The sequence below is a fragment of the Notothenia rossii genome (assembly GCF_949606895.1).
Source record: "Notothenia rossii genome assembly, chromosome: 6".
Classification (NCBI taxonomy): Eukaryota; Metazoa; Chordata; class Actinopteri; order Perciformes; family Nototheniidae; genus Notothenia; species Notothenia rossii.
In genome coordinates, this window is record NC_136909.1 from 4,516,482 (window position 1) to 4,533,629 (window position 17,148).

The 17,148-nt window shown below is 41.7% G+C and overlaps 1 protein-coding gene across 1 annotated transcript in view; it reads left to right on the top strand.

Annotated features, from left to right (window-relative positions):
• Nucleotides 1-16,939, top strand: part of tacr1a (tachykinin receptor 1a) — a 77,049-nt gene extending 60,110 nt beyond the window's left edge. The window contains exons 3-4 of the mRNA XM_079689075.1: nucleotides 9,896-10,046; nucleotides 16,113-16,939. Coding sequence (XP_079545201.1) covers nucleotides 9,896-10,046; nucleotides 16,113-16,502 — 541 coding nt within the window. The 3' untranslated portion in view covers nucleotides 16,503-16,939. The remainder of the gene's footprint in view (nucleotides 1-9,895; nucleotides 10,047-16,112) is intronic.
• Nucleotides 16,940-17,148: the final 209 nt, after the last annotated feature.

Sequence of the window (17,148 nt, forward strand, 5' to 3'; positions counted from 1 at the left end):
TTTGCGTCATGACGTAACCGTTTTGCCTCATAAAGCCAAATCGCGCGGAAACCCCTCACAGCTGACACCGACAACAACAGCAATGGCCGATTGTGCTCCAGCTTCCTCTGTAGCTCTTCAGAAGACCAGATTCCCAGTAGGTAGCTGGTCTCTTCAGTGGACCACTGCTGCTTGTTAAGTCTCTCCATCGTTGTGTACAAACTGGATAAAACGCAGGCTTTTTGTTGTTGTTCAGGAGTTGATCCCGCCCCTGCCCCCGCCTCGACGTAAGCGTGACGTATGCGGTGCTTTTGCTCTAGCCGGACAATTTTTTGGTGCTCGAAATGAACCGGATTCCGGAGCTAAGAGGCTGCTCCGCTGCGGTGTGAAGAGGAAAACCCGGTGCTTTTCAAGCTCCAGCTCCGAACCGGCCCTGAAACACCGTTGGTGTGAATGAGGTATTTCTGGATTTGTTATGTGAACGGTTTTAAAATTAGCTACGTCCCTTTCATGAAAAACAGGCTTATTTTAAAGCACCACAGGAAGATATGGGGCGCCAACAAGCCACATGTGGAACAGAGAGGATGTTTGTGTGGGAGGTGTTTAGTTTCATCCAGTTCAAGTCCATCCAACCCCAAAAAACACACCATTAGCCTATTAATAACAACGCACATACAGTAAGTATTTAGTCAGCCACCAATTGTGCAAGTTCTCACACTTATAAAGATGAGAGAGGCCTGTCATTTTCATCCTAGGTATACCTCAACTATGAGAGACCCGCCATGGACTCAAATCCTGCAGTGCCATATGTGTCCCCCTGCTTAAGCCAGGACATGTCACGGCCCGTCTGCAGTTTGCTAGAGAGCATTTAGACGATCCAGAAGAGGATTGGGAGAATGTCATATGGTCAGATGAAACCAAAATAGAACTTTTAGGTAAAAACTCAACTAGACGTGTTTGGAGGAGAAAGAATGCTGAGTTGCATCCAAAGAACACCTACTGTGAAACATGGGGGTGGAAACATCATGCTTTGGGGCTGTTTTTCTGCAAAGGGACCAGGACGACTGATCCGTGTAAAGGAAAGAATGAATGGGGCCATGTATCGTGAGATTTTGAGTGGCAACCTCCTTCCATCAGCAAGGGCATTGAAGATGAAACGTGGCTGGGTCTTTCAGCATGACAATGATCCCAAACACACCGCCCGGGCAACGAAGGAGTGGCTTCGAAAGAGGCATTTCAAGGTCCTGAAGTGGCCTAGCCAGTCTCCAGATCTCAACCCCATAGAAAATCTTTGGAGGGAGTTGAAAGTCCGTGTTGCCCAGCGACAGCCCCAAAACATCACTGCTCTAGAGGAGATCTGCATGGAGGAATGGGCCAAAATACCAGCAACAGTGTGAAAACCTTGTGAAGACTTACAGACAACGTTTGACCTCTGTCATTGCCAACAAAGGGTATAACAAAGTATTGAGATGAACTTTTGTTATTGACCAAATACTTATTTTCACCATCATTTGCAAATAAATTCTTTAAAAATCAGACGATGTGATTTCCTGGATTCTTTCCCCCAATTCTGTTTCTCATAGTTGAGGTATACCTAGGATGACAATTACAGGCCCCTCTCATCTTTTTAAGGGGGAGAACTTGCACAATTGGTGGCTGACTTAATTTTTTTTTCTGCCCCACTGTAAATGACTTAAAATGAACATATTCTTCTGATCTTCAGGTTCGTATTAATATGTAGTGTCTCTACCGTGAAATGTCTCCATGCTTTAATGTTCAAGAAGCTCTTTTTCTTTTTCATCCTGCCAGTGCTGCAGCACCTCTTTTCACCCTCTGTGAAAAAGGAGCCCAATGGAAGATAACATTTGTGATGTTTGCCTAACATTGCCTCTACTCAGAAGACTCGTAAAAGACATGGTGCAGTGTGTTTTCTATCCTGTTAAATGTTCAGAAACACATCTACAGTAGACATACACAGAAATGCACTTTCAATTCTTCCTCCATCACTCCCATGTTCACTTTTGTGTGCATATAAATCACACTCCAGCTGGTAATTGGATTGCAGCAGCTTCCGTTTTCCTCTGCCTTTTGGTAAACGTTATCTTTGTGACCTTGCGTTGGCTCCAGTTAACACTTTATAAAGTGTCATTGCACCGGTGAGGCTGAACGCTTGACTCAGTTAATTGAAGACAAGATTACTGCGTTTCTCTGCTCATGTGGAAGGAAAAGGAAAAGGGCGCAGGTGTTACTGATATATTACCTGGCTGTCTCCATTAAAGCTGCTACGGCTACTCTGATCAAAACTGTGTCACACATCTCAAACAAATTGAGTCTGTCGTTGAAATTCAACCGAACTCTGGAAAGAAATGTAGCGTCAATACTTGCTTCTTGAGAGTGCTGTTGATGTATAACATGGTTTAGTTGCAAGAATGTCCTAAACACCAGTAAAGAGTCAGCAATTTCGCACTTCCTGTTCCCACGTCTCGAAGTCAGTGGGATTATTTTTATTGGTTGAGTTTAGGATGCTAAAAAGGTTTCTGGTTAACACAAGCAGAGGATATTTGACCTGTATCAGTATGTAGTGTCTCTACTTTAAAGAGTCCTCTCCTGCTGATGTTCAGGTGTATATCAGTATGTAGTGTCTCTACTTTAAAGAGTCCTCTCCTGCGGATGTTCAGGTGTATATCAGTATGTAGTGTCTCTACTTTAAAGAGTCCTCTCCTGCTGATGTTCAGGTGTATATCAGTATGTAGTGTCTCTACTTTAAAGAGTCCTCTCCTGCGGATGTTCAGGTGTATATCAGTATGTAGTGTCTCTACTTTAAAGAGTCCCCTCCTGCTGATGTTCAGGTGTATATCAGTATGTAGTGTCTCTACTTTAAAGAGTCCTCTCCTGCTGATGTTCAGGTGTATATCAGTATGTAGTGTCTCTACTTTAAAGAGTCCTCTCCTGCTGATGTTCAGGTGTATATCAGTATGTAGTGTCTCTACTTTAAAGAGTCCTCTCTTGCTGATGTTCAGGTGTATATCAGTATGTAGTGTCTCTACTTTAAAGAGTCCTCTCCTGCTGATGTTCAGGTCTATATCAGTATGTAGTGTCTCTACTTTAAAGAGTCCTCTCCTGCTGGTGTTCAGGTGTATATCAGTATGTAGTGTCTCCACTTTAAAGAGTCCTCTCCTGCTGATGTTCAGGTGTATATCAGTATGTAGTGTCTCTACTTTAAAGAGTCCTCTCCTGCTGATGTTCAGGTGTATATCAGTATGTAGTGTCTCTACTTTAAAGAGTCCTCTCCTGCTGATGTTCAGGTGTATATCAGTATGTAGTGTCTCTACTTTAAAGAGTCCTCTCCTGCTGATGTCCAGGTGTATATCAGTATGTATTGTCTCTACTTTAAAGAGTCCTCTCCTGCTGATGTTCAGGTGTATATCAGTATGTAGTGTCTCTACTTTAAAGAGTCCTCTCCTGCTGATGTTCAGGTGTATATCAGTATGTAGTGTCTCTACTTTAAAGAGTCCTCTCCTGCTGATGTTCAGATGTATATCAGTATGTATTGTCTCTACTTTAAAGAGTCCTCTCCTGCTGATGTTCAGGTGTATATCAGTATGTAGTGTCTCTACTTTAAAGAGTCCTCTCCTGATGTTCAGGTGTATATCAGTATGTAGTGTCTCTACATGTCTCCACGCTTTAATGTTCAAAAAGCTCTTTATTCTTCTCATACTGTCTGTGCTGCAGCACCTCTTTTCACCCTCTGTCTGAAACCAGAGCCAAGTCTGCTCTGATTGGTTAGCTGGCCTGCTCTGTTGTGATTGGTCAACCTCTTACAGATGTCCCGCCCCTTAGCCTATCACGTACAATGTGTTGGAGCGCTAGCCAATAGAAGTGTGCGTGTTACGAATTTGAACTCGGGTCCAAGTGAGCTTCTAAACCGACAATACAACAGTCAACGGTGAGGATTAACGAGAATTAGCGTCACGGTTCAGCTCTGATTGGGTGTTTCCCACAGACGTAAAGTCATTCATTGACCGGGTCTCTGTCCTCCACAGATATTTGCTTTTAGGGTCTTTTTTGCTAAGTATAGAAAATCTTCCCTTTGGATGATTTGTGTTTATTGTCGAGCAATACAGGACACAGCAGCTTTTAGGCATGATAATCTATGTGTTTCCCTCCTGGCGCCCATTCTTTGTTTTCCCCTGAAAGTGGACGGCGCCGTCATTTTGCCAGGCAGTGACCTTTCTGCAGAATTATGCACAAAAGAAATGCAGGTTCTGCAGCTGAAGGACAGCTAATTCCAGATAGTGGGTTACATCTCAGAGAACACTGTTTACTTGTCGATTGTAGATTCATCTAAAGCCACAGGTTGGTTGATGCCTGTGCAGGATTTCCTGGTTGTGTAAATTCGACCTGTTTGTCTTACTGCCAGAAAACAAAGGCTTCAGCGATGTAATTATATAGCAAATCCTCTATTAGTATGTAGGGACTGCTGGGCTCATCCACAGGTGTTTTCAATTTGTTTCCCTGGTTACACCTCGTTTCAGGAGTGTGTGTGTGTGTGTGTGTGTGTGTGTGTGTGTGTGTGTGTGTGTGTGTGTGTGTGTGTGTGTGTGTGTGTGTGGGTGGGTGGTTGATTTGCTGCACCTGTGGATGCCGCGTCGGACTCCTCGTTATTCTCTGTCTTTATCGATTCTTGCAACCGTTTTTCAATCCCTCTTTCTTCTGCTGTTCTGTTTGTGTTCTTGTTAATGTTTCTTTTGAGAACTACATTTTAATATCCAAGACACTGCCTCGTAAAGATGAAATCAAATCAAAAATAAAGCGAGCATTACAACTGAAGCATGTGTACCGTTGTTTCAATTTCCTTTCTCTCTTAAAGCAGTAACTGGAAAAGCCACTGAATGTCTTTCACTGGTTTTGCTTTGTACATTAATAACTGTTGAGTGATCAGGGACAGGGACTCTTGACGGTTTCATTCAAAAGAAAACTCCATCTGACACCTCGTGGAAATAACGAGGCTCGTGGACAGTACACAATCTCCGGGTTGTAGACATGTTGAGAGCGGAAGACGTATTGCATTAATAACTTTAGCCATATCCCTTAATTATTAACATGGGAGTTTCACATCGGAGTCAAGACAGACAACAGTTAATCTGAAGTGTTGTTTTTTTATTTTATGTAGCTAAAGATATGTGTAATGTTAGTTAGTTATTGTTACGGCCACAGCATTAAAACAACACATTGTGAGCCACAGCATAGATTTAAAACGTTAGAGTTTAAAACAACCACAAGATGTTGTGAGCATTTTTAAAGCACACTAACTTAAATGATAGCAATCTGGAGGACTTGCCAATACGAACAGAAAAACGAAGTAAGCCTGGGTCAGCCACACCACCGGCGTAGGACCCAGGACATGTTAAATCGTAACGACAGATAACTGACTGCTGCATAGTCAGGTGACAGAAATCTCTAAAAACATAGGTACAATGGAGCTGATCCAGATTTGAGTCCGATATGACTCAATATCGGAAATGTGGACCCACGGCCCTATCAGAAACGTTGCTATCAGATACAATGCCTGACGTGTTTTGGAATTACTGGTCTGTGTTTACATTAGCATCGCTCACACTCAGAGCTAACCTGTACTGGAGAGAGTGTAAAGAAGCAGGAAATCAAAAGGAACTCACCTTGTGGTAAACCTGAGAGAGAAAAAGAGTTTGAGCTCCAGACTGTTTCAGAGATAATCCTTGAAGTGGTTTGGAACATGATATGGAGTTTAATCACGGCAGCATTTAGCTGAGTTTCTGCCGGTGGAATTATGCACAAGCTCCCCGTCCTTTTTGTTTTTTTGTTTTCAAGCCTTAGACCCAAAATCAGCTTTTCTCCAACAGGGCTGGAGGGATATGAGGGATTCTAAAATGCATGATGTGAGCAAAACACATCATAGACATATTTTCATATATTTGTATATATCTGAGACCCATAATATATGCCTAAAAATAGCCTGATAGGAGATCTTTAAACGGTGATTAGCTGAGATCAGGTGCACCTTTGCAGGGAGGAGAGAGAGAACAAAAAGGGGGGAGTGTGCATGTGTGTGTGTGTGTGTGTGTGTGTGTGTATGTGTGTGTGTGTGTGTGTGTGTGTGTGTGTGTGTGTGTGTGTGTGTGTGTGTGTGTGTGTGTGTGTGTGTGTCAGTATGTGTGTGTGTGTGTGTGTGTGTGTGTGTGTGTGTGTGTGTGTGTGTGTGTGTGTGTGTGTGTGTGTGTCAGTATGTGTGTGTGCTTGTGTGGGGGGTGTGTGTGTGTGTGTGTGTGTGTGTGTGTGTGTGTGTGTGTGTGTGTCAGTATGTGTGTGTGCTTGTGTGGGGGGTGTGTGTGTGTGTGTGTGTGTGTGTGTGTGTCAGTATGTGTGTGTCAGTATGTGTGTGTGTGTGTGTGTGTGTGTGTGTGTGTGTGTGTGTGTGTGTGTGTGTGTGTGTGTGTGTGTGTGTGTGTCAGTATGTGTGTGTGCGGGTGTGGGGGGTGTGTGTGTGTGTGTGTGTGTGTGTGTGTGTGTGTGTGTGTGTGTGTGTGTGTGTGTGTGTGTGTGTGTGTGTGTGTGTGTGTGTGTGTGTGGTCATTCCTACTCTGATGAAAGCTCCAGGGCTTCGCGTATTTAGTGGGATTAACATAATTGTAGTTAATGACCAAGAAAAAGACCCATGAGTCTCGTCTGCATGGCCGCAGAGGGAGAAGCAGATTATCCCTGGAGTCAAGGGGTCTCCGACACACACACACACACACACACACACACACACACACACACACACACACACATCACACACATGAGTATATAAACACCCCCTATTAACCTGCGCACACGTAACAGGATTAAACGCTGTGTCCGTGCTAGATTTGAAAATAATTGGCTAAATGCAGAAACTGTCATATTTAATTATTTCAATTACCGGTGAAATTGATTGGACGGTTATTGGATCGGAGGTCTAGCGGTCCCGTCTTTAATCGTGATACAAAGAGCAACTTTTTCTCCGTCTTCTTGAATGAAACGCTAATGAGCCCCTGGACCAGGAAGAGAAACTTCGTTTTGTTACTTTTTACATCAATATTTCAGAGTTAGAGGGAGCAGGAACAATGGATTTAAAGGCCTGGCATTATCTTTGAATCAATGATGGCCACTGCCACGGAAATGACCTTAACAGGACGTTAATATGCATGTTGGACGTTGCACTAAAGACACATTTAGTATGCAGCGTAGCACCGTGCTCCTACTTAAAGCGGCCATCTTTAACAATGGATGAAGAAACTGCTTAATGGAGAGAGAAGTGACGAAGGATAGTTTCCACCTGCCTCCTCAGTTCTCCTCAGTTCTCTTCAGTTCTCCTCAGCTCTCCTCAGAGCACAGAGATATGATTTTTTAGCAAATGACGTTGGTTATCCAGCCAACAACTCGCTTCAGTCTCACGGCTGTCCTTAGCAAAGTTTCTAGAGGAGCAGGTATCTGTTTGATGTGAGGAAGCTTTAATAAAATCACTGCACACGGCGGACGTCTCCCATTTTCTTCGTAGATCTAAACGTGTCTACGGTTCTTCTTCCAAGGCTTTTTTTGTACTCAAGTGTTTGGATATTGTTGAAGAACTTTCTCGGCGATATCCTGAGGGAGTGTGTGGATACTGGATGTGTGTGTTGTTCAGAGGTGGGAAGTAGTGGAGTACAAATACTTTGTTACTGTACTTAAGTATATCTTTCTGGTATCAGTACTTTACTCCACTACTTATTACTTTGACTTCTTACATGTTGAACTCAAATACCTGTACTTTCTACTTCTTACATGTTGAACACAAATACCTGTACTTTCTACTTCTTACATGTTGAACACAAATACCTGTACTTTCTACTTCTTACATGTTGAACACAAATACCTGTACATTCTACTTCTTACATGTTGAACCCAAATACCTGTACTTTCTACTTCTTACATGTTGAACTCAAATACCTGTACTTTCTACTTCTTACATGTTGAACTCAAATACCTGTACTTTCTACTTCTTACATGTTGAACTCAAATACCTGTACTTTCTACTTCTTACATGTTGAACTCAAATACCTGTACTTTCTACTTCTTACATGTTGAACACAAATACCTGTACTTTCTACTTCTTACATGTTGAACACAAATACCTGTACATTCTACTTCTTACATGTTGAACCCAAATACCTGTACTTTCTACTTCTTACATGTTGAACTCAAATACCTGTACTTTCTACTTCTTACATGTTGAACTCAAATACCTGTACTTTCTACTTCTTACATGTTGAACACAAATACCTGAACTTTCTACTTCTCACATGTTGAACACAAATACCTGTACTTTCTACTTCTTACATGTTGAACTCAAATACCTGAACTTTCTACTTCTTACATGTTGAACACAAATACCTGTACTTTCTACTTCTCAAATGTTGAACTCAAATACCTGTACTTTCTACTTCTTACATGTTGAACACAAATACCTGAACTTTCTACTTCTCACATGTTGAACTCAAATACCTGTACTTTCTACTTCTTACATGTTGAACTCAAATACCTGTACTTTCTACTTCTCTCATTTTCCAAACAGGCTGGTTCCTTTAGTCTGAATGTGTGTTTGGTGGCGTGATCATTATTATTTAGAGTCATTGCGTGCCTATTGATTTGAACACGATCCGTGTATCCATCATTTCCTGGTCTTCTCTAAAGAAGAGGGACCAATGAAAACGTTGTCATGTTGCCGTTGTTCAGCATGGAAACATTCATTAGCTAACAATGACATTATTGTTCTATTAATATAAAGGGAGGTCAGGTACTCTTTAAAACAGCTGCTAGTTATGGGTACTTTTTACTGAAGTACATTTCAAAGCCTCTTTACTTTGACTTGAGTAAAGAAGTTTAGTCAGTACTTCTACTTTTACCAGAGTATTTTTAAACACGAGTATCTGTACTTTGTACTTTTAATTGGCACTCAATACTAATATTTATATCTGTAGTACTATAATATCCTTCCTATGTAATTGTGCCTCTTGTTCATTGATGTTTTTATAAAATATATCAAATGAAGATCTGTTTTCATGTGTCTTGAAATGTTTGAAAGTGCACGGTGAAGAGAGAACTAAAGATAATATAAGATGTACTTTATTGATCCCAAATCGGGACATTTTTCAACTAGAAGAATATTCCTTCACAAAACACTCATTTAGACGTCGTTTCAACATGCATTGATTTTGTGTTTGAAAAGGTTAACAAGACAAGAAAAAGGATCGATTTTATCGTGAATGCACCACCAAGGTCACTAAGAGCTTATTCTGATTAATTTCATTCTAGTTGAACCACAGGCGTTGAGTCGCATGCAGAGAAGTGCATGTATGTGTCTCTGTATGTTATTTGTATGGTTCCATGGAGTGTGTGTGTGATGATGGTCTTATAGCAAATATCAAATTATTCTCAATTGTCTGTTAAAGTCCTGGCTTTATGTCTTGAAGTGAAAAGCTCTTTACAAAATATGGATGTCTTCCTCATCTTTATATCTGTAATTGCAGAATAACAAATGGAAAATGCACGATGGAGCTTTATTAAAATAATCTGACTCTTTAACGACAACCATGATGAACGAGTCGAGACTATTCACATTGGTTTCATAGAGAATACGCTGATTTGGATACAGGCATTGATTTTGTGTTTGAAAGGAAAGAAAATGGTCGATTTTAATGTGAATGGAAAAAACAGAAAGGTAGTCATGGGTACTTTTTACTGAAGTACATTTCAAAGCCTCTTTACTTTCACTTGAGTAAAGCAGTTTAGTCAGTACTTCTACTTTCACCAGAGTATTTTTAAACACGAGTATCTGTACTTCCACCTGAATAATGTGTGTATTTTGGTGTTGTTGCAGGTACTACGTGTGTGTGGCCATCCTGATCTACTTCCTGCCTCTGCTGGTGATGGGATGTGCTTATCTGGTGGTGGGACTCACTCTCTGGGCCAGTGAAATCCCTGGAGACTCTTCTGACCGCTACAAGGAGCAGCTGACCGCCAAACGCAAGGTAACCAGGATTCAAACAACACTTTTAGCGGTGGTATGTTCAGCAGCCATTGAAGTCTTCACGGGTTATAACTAAAATGTCCCTGTCTTCACTGGTAGTGATCTGTTTTTTTCTCCACTGTACCCCATACTTGTCAACCCTCCCGATTTTCGCGGGAGACTCTCGATTGCATTGCCCTCTCCCGGTTTCCTCCCGGGGTCATATTTCTCCCGCATTTCTCCCGATTTCTGACAAAATCAGATTTACTCAGGACTGTTTCCACTCGGACTTTAATACAGCTACACCATTGTTTGGTTTCCATGGTAACACGTGTCTTTAGTAGCGCGCGCAACTCAAAGTCTGAGAGTGTGAGGCAGGTAGTCACAGAAAACAGAACAAGAATCGACAACTACTCTACTCTCTGCTCACTCCTTTCCTGTATAATACAGGTCCTGCCCACATATATGCTCCATCCAGGATGGTGCTACAGGCTGCACTTACAACTACAATAAGCATGTTAATGTTAATCTAACAGCTCCGGCGATCCACTAGCACCCCCCCCGTTTTGAATTTAAAAGGCTCCCGATTTCTGAGGTCTCAAATCACGTATATCTTCATACATCGAGCGGATTGGTACTTCCACTGCACTTTCTACTACTTTGTGCATTGCTTTATCACCCTTATATTTGAGCTTTATAGACTTATATAGCATTTTAAAAAGAAACTGTATTACTCTCATGCTTAAATCTATGATGAGAAGCTGATCAGAATTTACATTTGAAGTTTGAAGCGTACGAAGGCGTTTCATTCACTTTAATCAAAAATGTGGAGCCCATTTAAAGCTTATGAGTATATAGGGACACAACATGGTCTGTCTGTTAATAGATGATAGATAGATGGATATTTCACTACATCGGGGTGTTGCTGTCGTTTCCCTCCAGTAATGGAAAGATCCCCACCGCCCGCTCGGCCTTCATCTCTTCTTTGATGGTTTTCTGTTGTTTCGTCAGCACACTGCAGTCTCTTCTTCTCCTTGTCATCACCTCTCTACCTGTGTATTCCTTTTTCGAGCCCATGCCTGTCGGGTGTTTTCACAGCTTCAGTGTTGCAGTTTCTTCAAGATTACTCTGCCAACAAAGACACTCGCAGAGACTTGCTTTTCTGACCCCACGTCATGACTTATTCACTAAGGCTTCTCTGCACTGATGAGATCAGGTCCTGCTGCTCCGTCTCTGAAAATGTAGTTTGGTAGATTTAACTCCACTATTTAATTATATTTCATTGCATTTTCTTCAGAATCAGAATACCTTTATTCGTCCCACAGAGGGGAAATGCACATGTGTTACAGCAGAAAAGAGCCAAAGACAGCTTAATGTTAACTAAGAAGCATGCATAACAAATATATTAAAGATAATATTTTTATTTGATATTACACAATTTACAAAATACACTTCCTTAAGTTTACATTTCTCCTTCAATGTAGGTTTTATTTTCTTCATTAATCTGTTTATAGCCAGTCTATATAATGTGGCTTGGTCAGTTGGTACCTCCCGTTGCAACACCCTGAAATATCTCAACGAGGATTTGATGGATTGCAAAAGAGAGGTGCAGCAATGAGACCTCAAATCCGGAAAAGACTACCCCTAGATTCCACCGGGGTTGCGTTCCGATAATCCAAAAATCAGCTCCTAAATTCTAACCCTATCTGCTATACCTTGACCTCTGAGTGAAACGTCACGGGGTTAAGGGATAGTGGATAGGAGAATTCAAAAGGACTTAGGAGAAGAGACTGCGGTACTTTAGAGAATCCGAATGCACGTTCACTATCCGACGTGTTTATGATGCGCCAGCGGACGTCATGAATGTGCGTCTGCTGCTGTGGTGAAACTATGGAAACTACAGTTTTCTATACAACGGACTCCAACATGGATGTTTAATAAGAACGAGGGACTCATCTGACTCTGCACCGTGCTCTGATGCTGTTGCTTTATGCTTTATGAACGTGGACAACAGAGAAACATATTCTTCATGACCAAAGTTGTAATTGAAATAAAAAAGGAAAGTGAAACTTATGCTCGTCACCCTCTCCCTCCGGTCCACATTAATATAAATGATCCTACCGGGCGCGTTTCAGAAGCATTTCAGAAGCGGAGCGTCTTGCCTGCAAGCTCGCAGTTTTTGTTGATTTGGGCATATTTCCTGGACAGGCTACTTACAGACAAAGTTAATAATAATTGTAATATTCCTGTTGTAAACGACATGAATCAAAGATGTGTTGCTGTATTTTAGTGGTAAAAAAATGCATTCATCATTATAATTATTCTATATATATAATTTACACAGTGCCTGTAAACCTGAGGAGAACGCTGGCATTTCCCTACTTGAAAAACTACGGAGGGATAGGGTCTGCAACATTAGTTTGTGTGTGTAGCCTATATATATTTCAATATGCTATATATGCTCTGAACGTTCCACTTCCTGCCTGCCCGACATTACATTTCGGCTGCGTCGCGCCGAAAAATAGACTTCAATCCTATTTCGAGCGGAGCCCAGCGGCGAGACGCTTCTGGGACGCTCCTGAGCCGTAACGCGGCGCATCTGGTGGAATAGCACCCATTGACTTAGAGTGGCCGAGATCTTTGCGGACGCCGCGGCTCAGCCGTAACGAGACGCAGACGGACCCGGTGGAATCTAGGGGCATCGTCACAAATTCAATGCTTTTTAACCTGTTTTTGGTTACAAGCCTTAAATAAGATCTGTGGTTCACGCCCCTAACAAGTGTCTAAAGTGGACGATTAACGCCATCACTGAACCAGTCTACATTACACCAGGTTTTTACAGACATTCACAGAGGCGCGGGAAGGTATTTTGAGTGGGGGTGCTGAGGTGCTGGACTCCAGTGAACACTATTACGGGCACTATAGAGCACGCACAAAAAAACTCCCCACACGCAAACACACAGTAAACCCGCAACTGTTACAATGAAGGCTCGATAATCAGCTCTCGGCATATAGGCAGGGGTAAAGTGCTATTTTTTACGAGTGGGGAGCGGACCTCACCTCCTCTAGGGGGGTCCGGGGGGATGCTCCCCCGGGAAGATTTTTTTAAAATATTGAAGTTAAAAGCATCAATCTGATGCACTTTGAGAGCAACATTAAGAGATCTATGGATACATCTCTCAACACCCAGATGAAACACAACTGTAAGCAGATGTTCTTTTTCTTTATGGATATTTTACAAATCACTCCCCTTTCAAACTGTATTCTTGTTTTACTGCCATATAGTATTTCATAACTGTTTTTCCTTTATTCTCTTATTTTATTTATAACTATAATGATCATATGAAGGTGTGCCGCGGAAATAATCTTTTGAATAATTTTTGACCAAACCGTTTGAGACCCACTGAGATAACTTAGACTAAAGTTAACTATCTAAACACTCAGAGAGTCCTTTAGCTCACCTGAGCCTCTCAGTCTGAGAGGAGAGCTCTCCTCCAGCTTGTTGTGGAACAAACAGCTCCGTATGTCCGTTAGTGCAGCTAGCTAACCAGATGCTAACAACACGGTCCCTGCTGCTGGCACCGGTCCCTCTCTCTCTCTCCCTCTCTCACACACACTAAATGCGCTATTTCCGCACACACACAGAGCCGTGAGCTTGAATGACACAAGCACACTTTTATTTCCATCCAACTCTCTGATTGGTCTGATGTCTTGCCTCTGTTGCATTCACTGAACACGGGAAATTACAGTCCTGCCGTCCTTTCTAGTGTCTTGATGAGGTTCACGTAAAGCACGGTTAATGTATTATATTATTGAGGTAGAATTGTCCGGGGCTACAGAAAAAACATTCGGGGCAGGCCAACATATCATTTTACCAACAATGTGGAATTTATTGGCTACATATTACACAGATTATGCACAGCGGGAGACGTAGCAATAACCGTCAAATAATAATTCAGACAGGGGAGCTCCGCACCCCCTGCCTGCCGCTAGGGGGTGCTGCAGCGCCCTCAGCACCCCCCTTCCCGCGCCCATGGACATTCATGTTCCCCAGAGGATGGATCCTGATGACTCTGGCTATGAGCTTGTGGGTTTGAGTAAAACTTTTCAACGGCTATCATACACCTCCCAGGAAGAATATACTGCAATGGTTGCAAATGTTCATTTACCACCATCATCAGGTCATAAACTTGATACTGTATGTCATGACCATTTTTGACTTCTTATAGCATTTGAAGGCTGGTGGAGGTCTGCTTTTTTCTAGTTTACATTTCTTTTATTTATTGCAAGATAAAGGTGTCAGTGAATTCTCGGAACAAATTACACTAGAGAAATAGTCTGAACACCCAGAACATTTTCGGAATTCCCAGATCTTTTTCGGAATTCCCAGAAAAAAGTGAATTCTAAGAAAAAATTACACTAGAAAATAGTCAGAATTCCCCAAAAATGTGTCAGAATTCTGAGATAAATCTGACTTCACAAATTCCAAGATGCACATCCCAACTCCAGCAGAGACAGTAAGTAGATAATTGATTGTAAATGTCCCCGCTGTGGGATTAATAAAGGATTTGAGATTCTGAGATCAGGATGGCCACGCCCACTTATACCTTCAACAAAACACACATCCAATATCTCATTACAATTTGTGAGCTTTATATTTGTTTCAGTCACTCTGAAGAACTTCCACACCTACAACATCATGGTGAGGCTGTTCTGTTAAAGCTGTATGCGCTTACTTTGACTTGCAAATATCTTAAATAACACTTTTCAAACTCACAGTCTGCCTCCGATAATGAGGCATCTTCACATATCCTTAACGTCTGTCCATGTGCACCCTTTTAAATTCAGTGTCTCTCTGTTATAGACAGCACTCATGATGTGTTGTGAGTTTTTTGACAGATAAGCATTTAAAATCCACTGGGTTTTTTCTGGACTGACAGATTTCTTTCCTCTTATTGTTATAGAAGACTGTGTGTGAGTCCCCAAAGGAGACAATCAACGTAGTGCATCGACATCAACACATTACAAAAACAAGCAGAAACCTGACATCACATGACAGTTTTGTTAACACAAATGTGTTATATATTATTCATGGCGCAAGCATCGCGCTGCACTTTTCATGAGGTGTCTGGGGGCTAATTTGTAATCCCCTCCAGCCGTTGAAGTCGGAAAAATACAAAATCCAGAGTGTGTCTGGGAAGCAAAACTGTCAAAATGGAGACAAATTGATGCTGTTGTGTGTCCCAACAGCAGAGGGGGGAAGTAGTGGATCAAAATACTTCGCTACTGAACTTAAGTACATGTTTCTGGTACCAGTACTTTACTCCACTACTTATTTTTCTGACCACTTTTTACTTTGACTTCTTACATGTTGAACCCAAATACCTGTACTTTCTACTTCTCACATGTTGAACACAAATACCTGTACTTTCTACTTCTCACATTTTGAACTCAAACACCTGTACTTTCTACTTCTTACATTTTGAACACAAATACCTGTACTTTCTACTTCTTACATTTTGAACACAAATACCTGTACTTTCTACTTCTTTCATGTTGAACACAAATACCTGTACTTTCTACTTCTTACATGTTGAACACAAATACCTGTACTTTCTACTTCTTACATGTTGAACACAAATACCTGTACTTTCTACTTCTCTCATTTTCCAAACAGGCTGGTTCCTTTAGTTTGAATGTGTGTTTGGTGGCGTGATCATTATTATTTAGAGTCATTGCGTGCCTATTGATTTGAACACGATCCGTGTATCCATCATTTCCTGGTCTTCTCTAAAGAAGAGGGACCAATGGAAACGTTGTCATGTTGCCGTTGGTCACCATGGAAACATTCATTAGCTAACAATGACATTATTGTTCTATTAATCTAAAGGGAGGTCAGGTACTCTTTAAAACAGCTGCTAGTTATGGGTACTTTTTACTGAAGTACATTTCAAAGCCCTCTTTAATTTTACTTGAGTAAAGAAGTTTAGTCAGTACTTCTACTTTCACCAGAGTATTTTTAAACACGAGTATCAGTACTTCTACTTGAGTAAAGGATGTGTGCACGTTTGCCCTCTCTGCCCAACAGGTGGTGAAGATGATGATCACGGTGGTTTGTACGTTTGCCTTCTGCTGGCTGCCATACCACGTCTACTTCCTGCTCCACCAGTTCTTTCCGGACATGTTTGAGGAAAGGTTTATCCAGCAGGTGTACCTGGGCATCATGTGGCTGGCCATGAGCTCCACCATGTACAACCCCATCATCTACTGCTGCCTCAACGACAGGTCAGTCATCACACACACACACACACACACACACACACACACACACACACACACACACACACACACACACACACACACACACACACACACACACACACACACACACACACACACACACACACACACACACACACACACACACACACACACACACACACACACACACACACACACACACTCAATGAATAAGTGAATATCTACAGTGTCTTCAAGTGGTAAAAGTGGTAAAATGCTGACTAATTTCTGTTTTTGATGACTCATTCCTGCCACTCAATTGGTCATGGACATTGACAGAATGATAAATGTGTAAGAAAACCATGACACAAATATAAAAAGGGTCATCCAAAATAATTTCTCTCCTCTGACAAAATAAAATAGTGGAAATTTGTCCACTTTTAAAGAAAAGCAAACATGATACCTCTCAGGGGGAGAAAACACATTTTCTTGTTTTGAAGGAATCAAATGGTCCTTCAGGACTGCATTCAATTACACACACACACACACACACACACACACACACACACACACACACACACACACACACACACACACACACACACACACACACACACACACACACACACACACACACACACACACACACACACACACACACACACACACACACTAGCGCTGTCTCAATGATAAGTATTTACAGCTCAGCGGAGGACTCCTTGTGCTCCGATTCTCTGGAAAGAAAGAAACTCTTCAAACTTTAAAAACCTCAAACTTTAAACCTCATCTCACTAATTCCCTCTGTGCACACCACCAAGTTTCCATCAAACTGTGGCCGTTATTAGCAATCTGCCTGCTTTGGATTAGAAGACTGCCATTGGTAA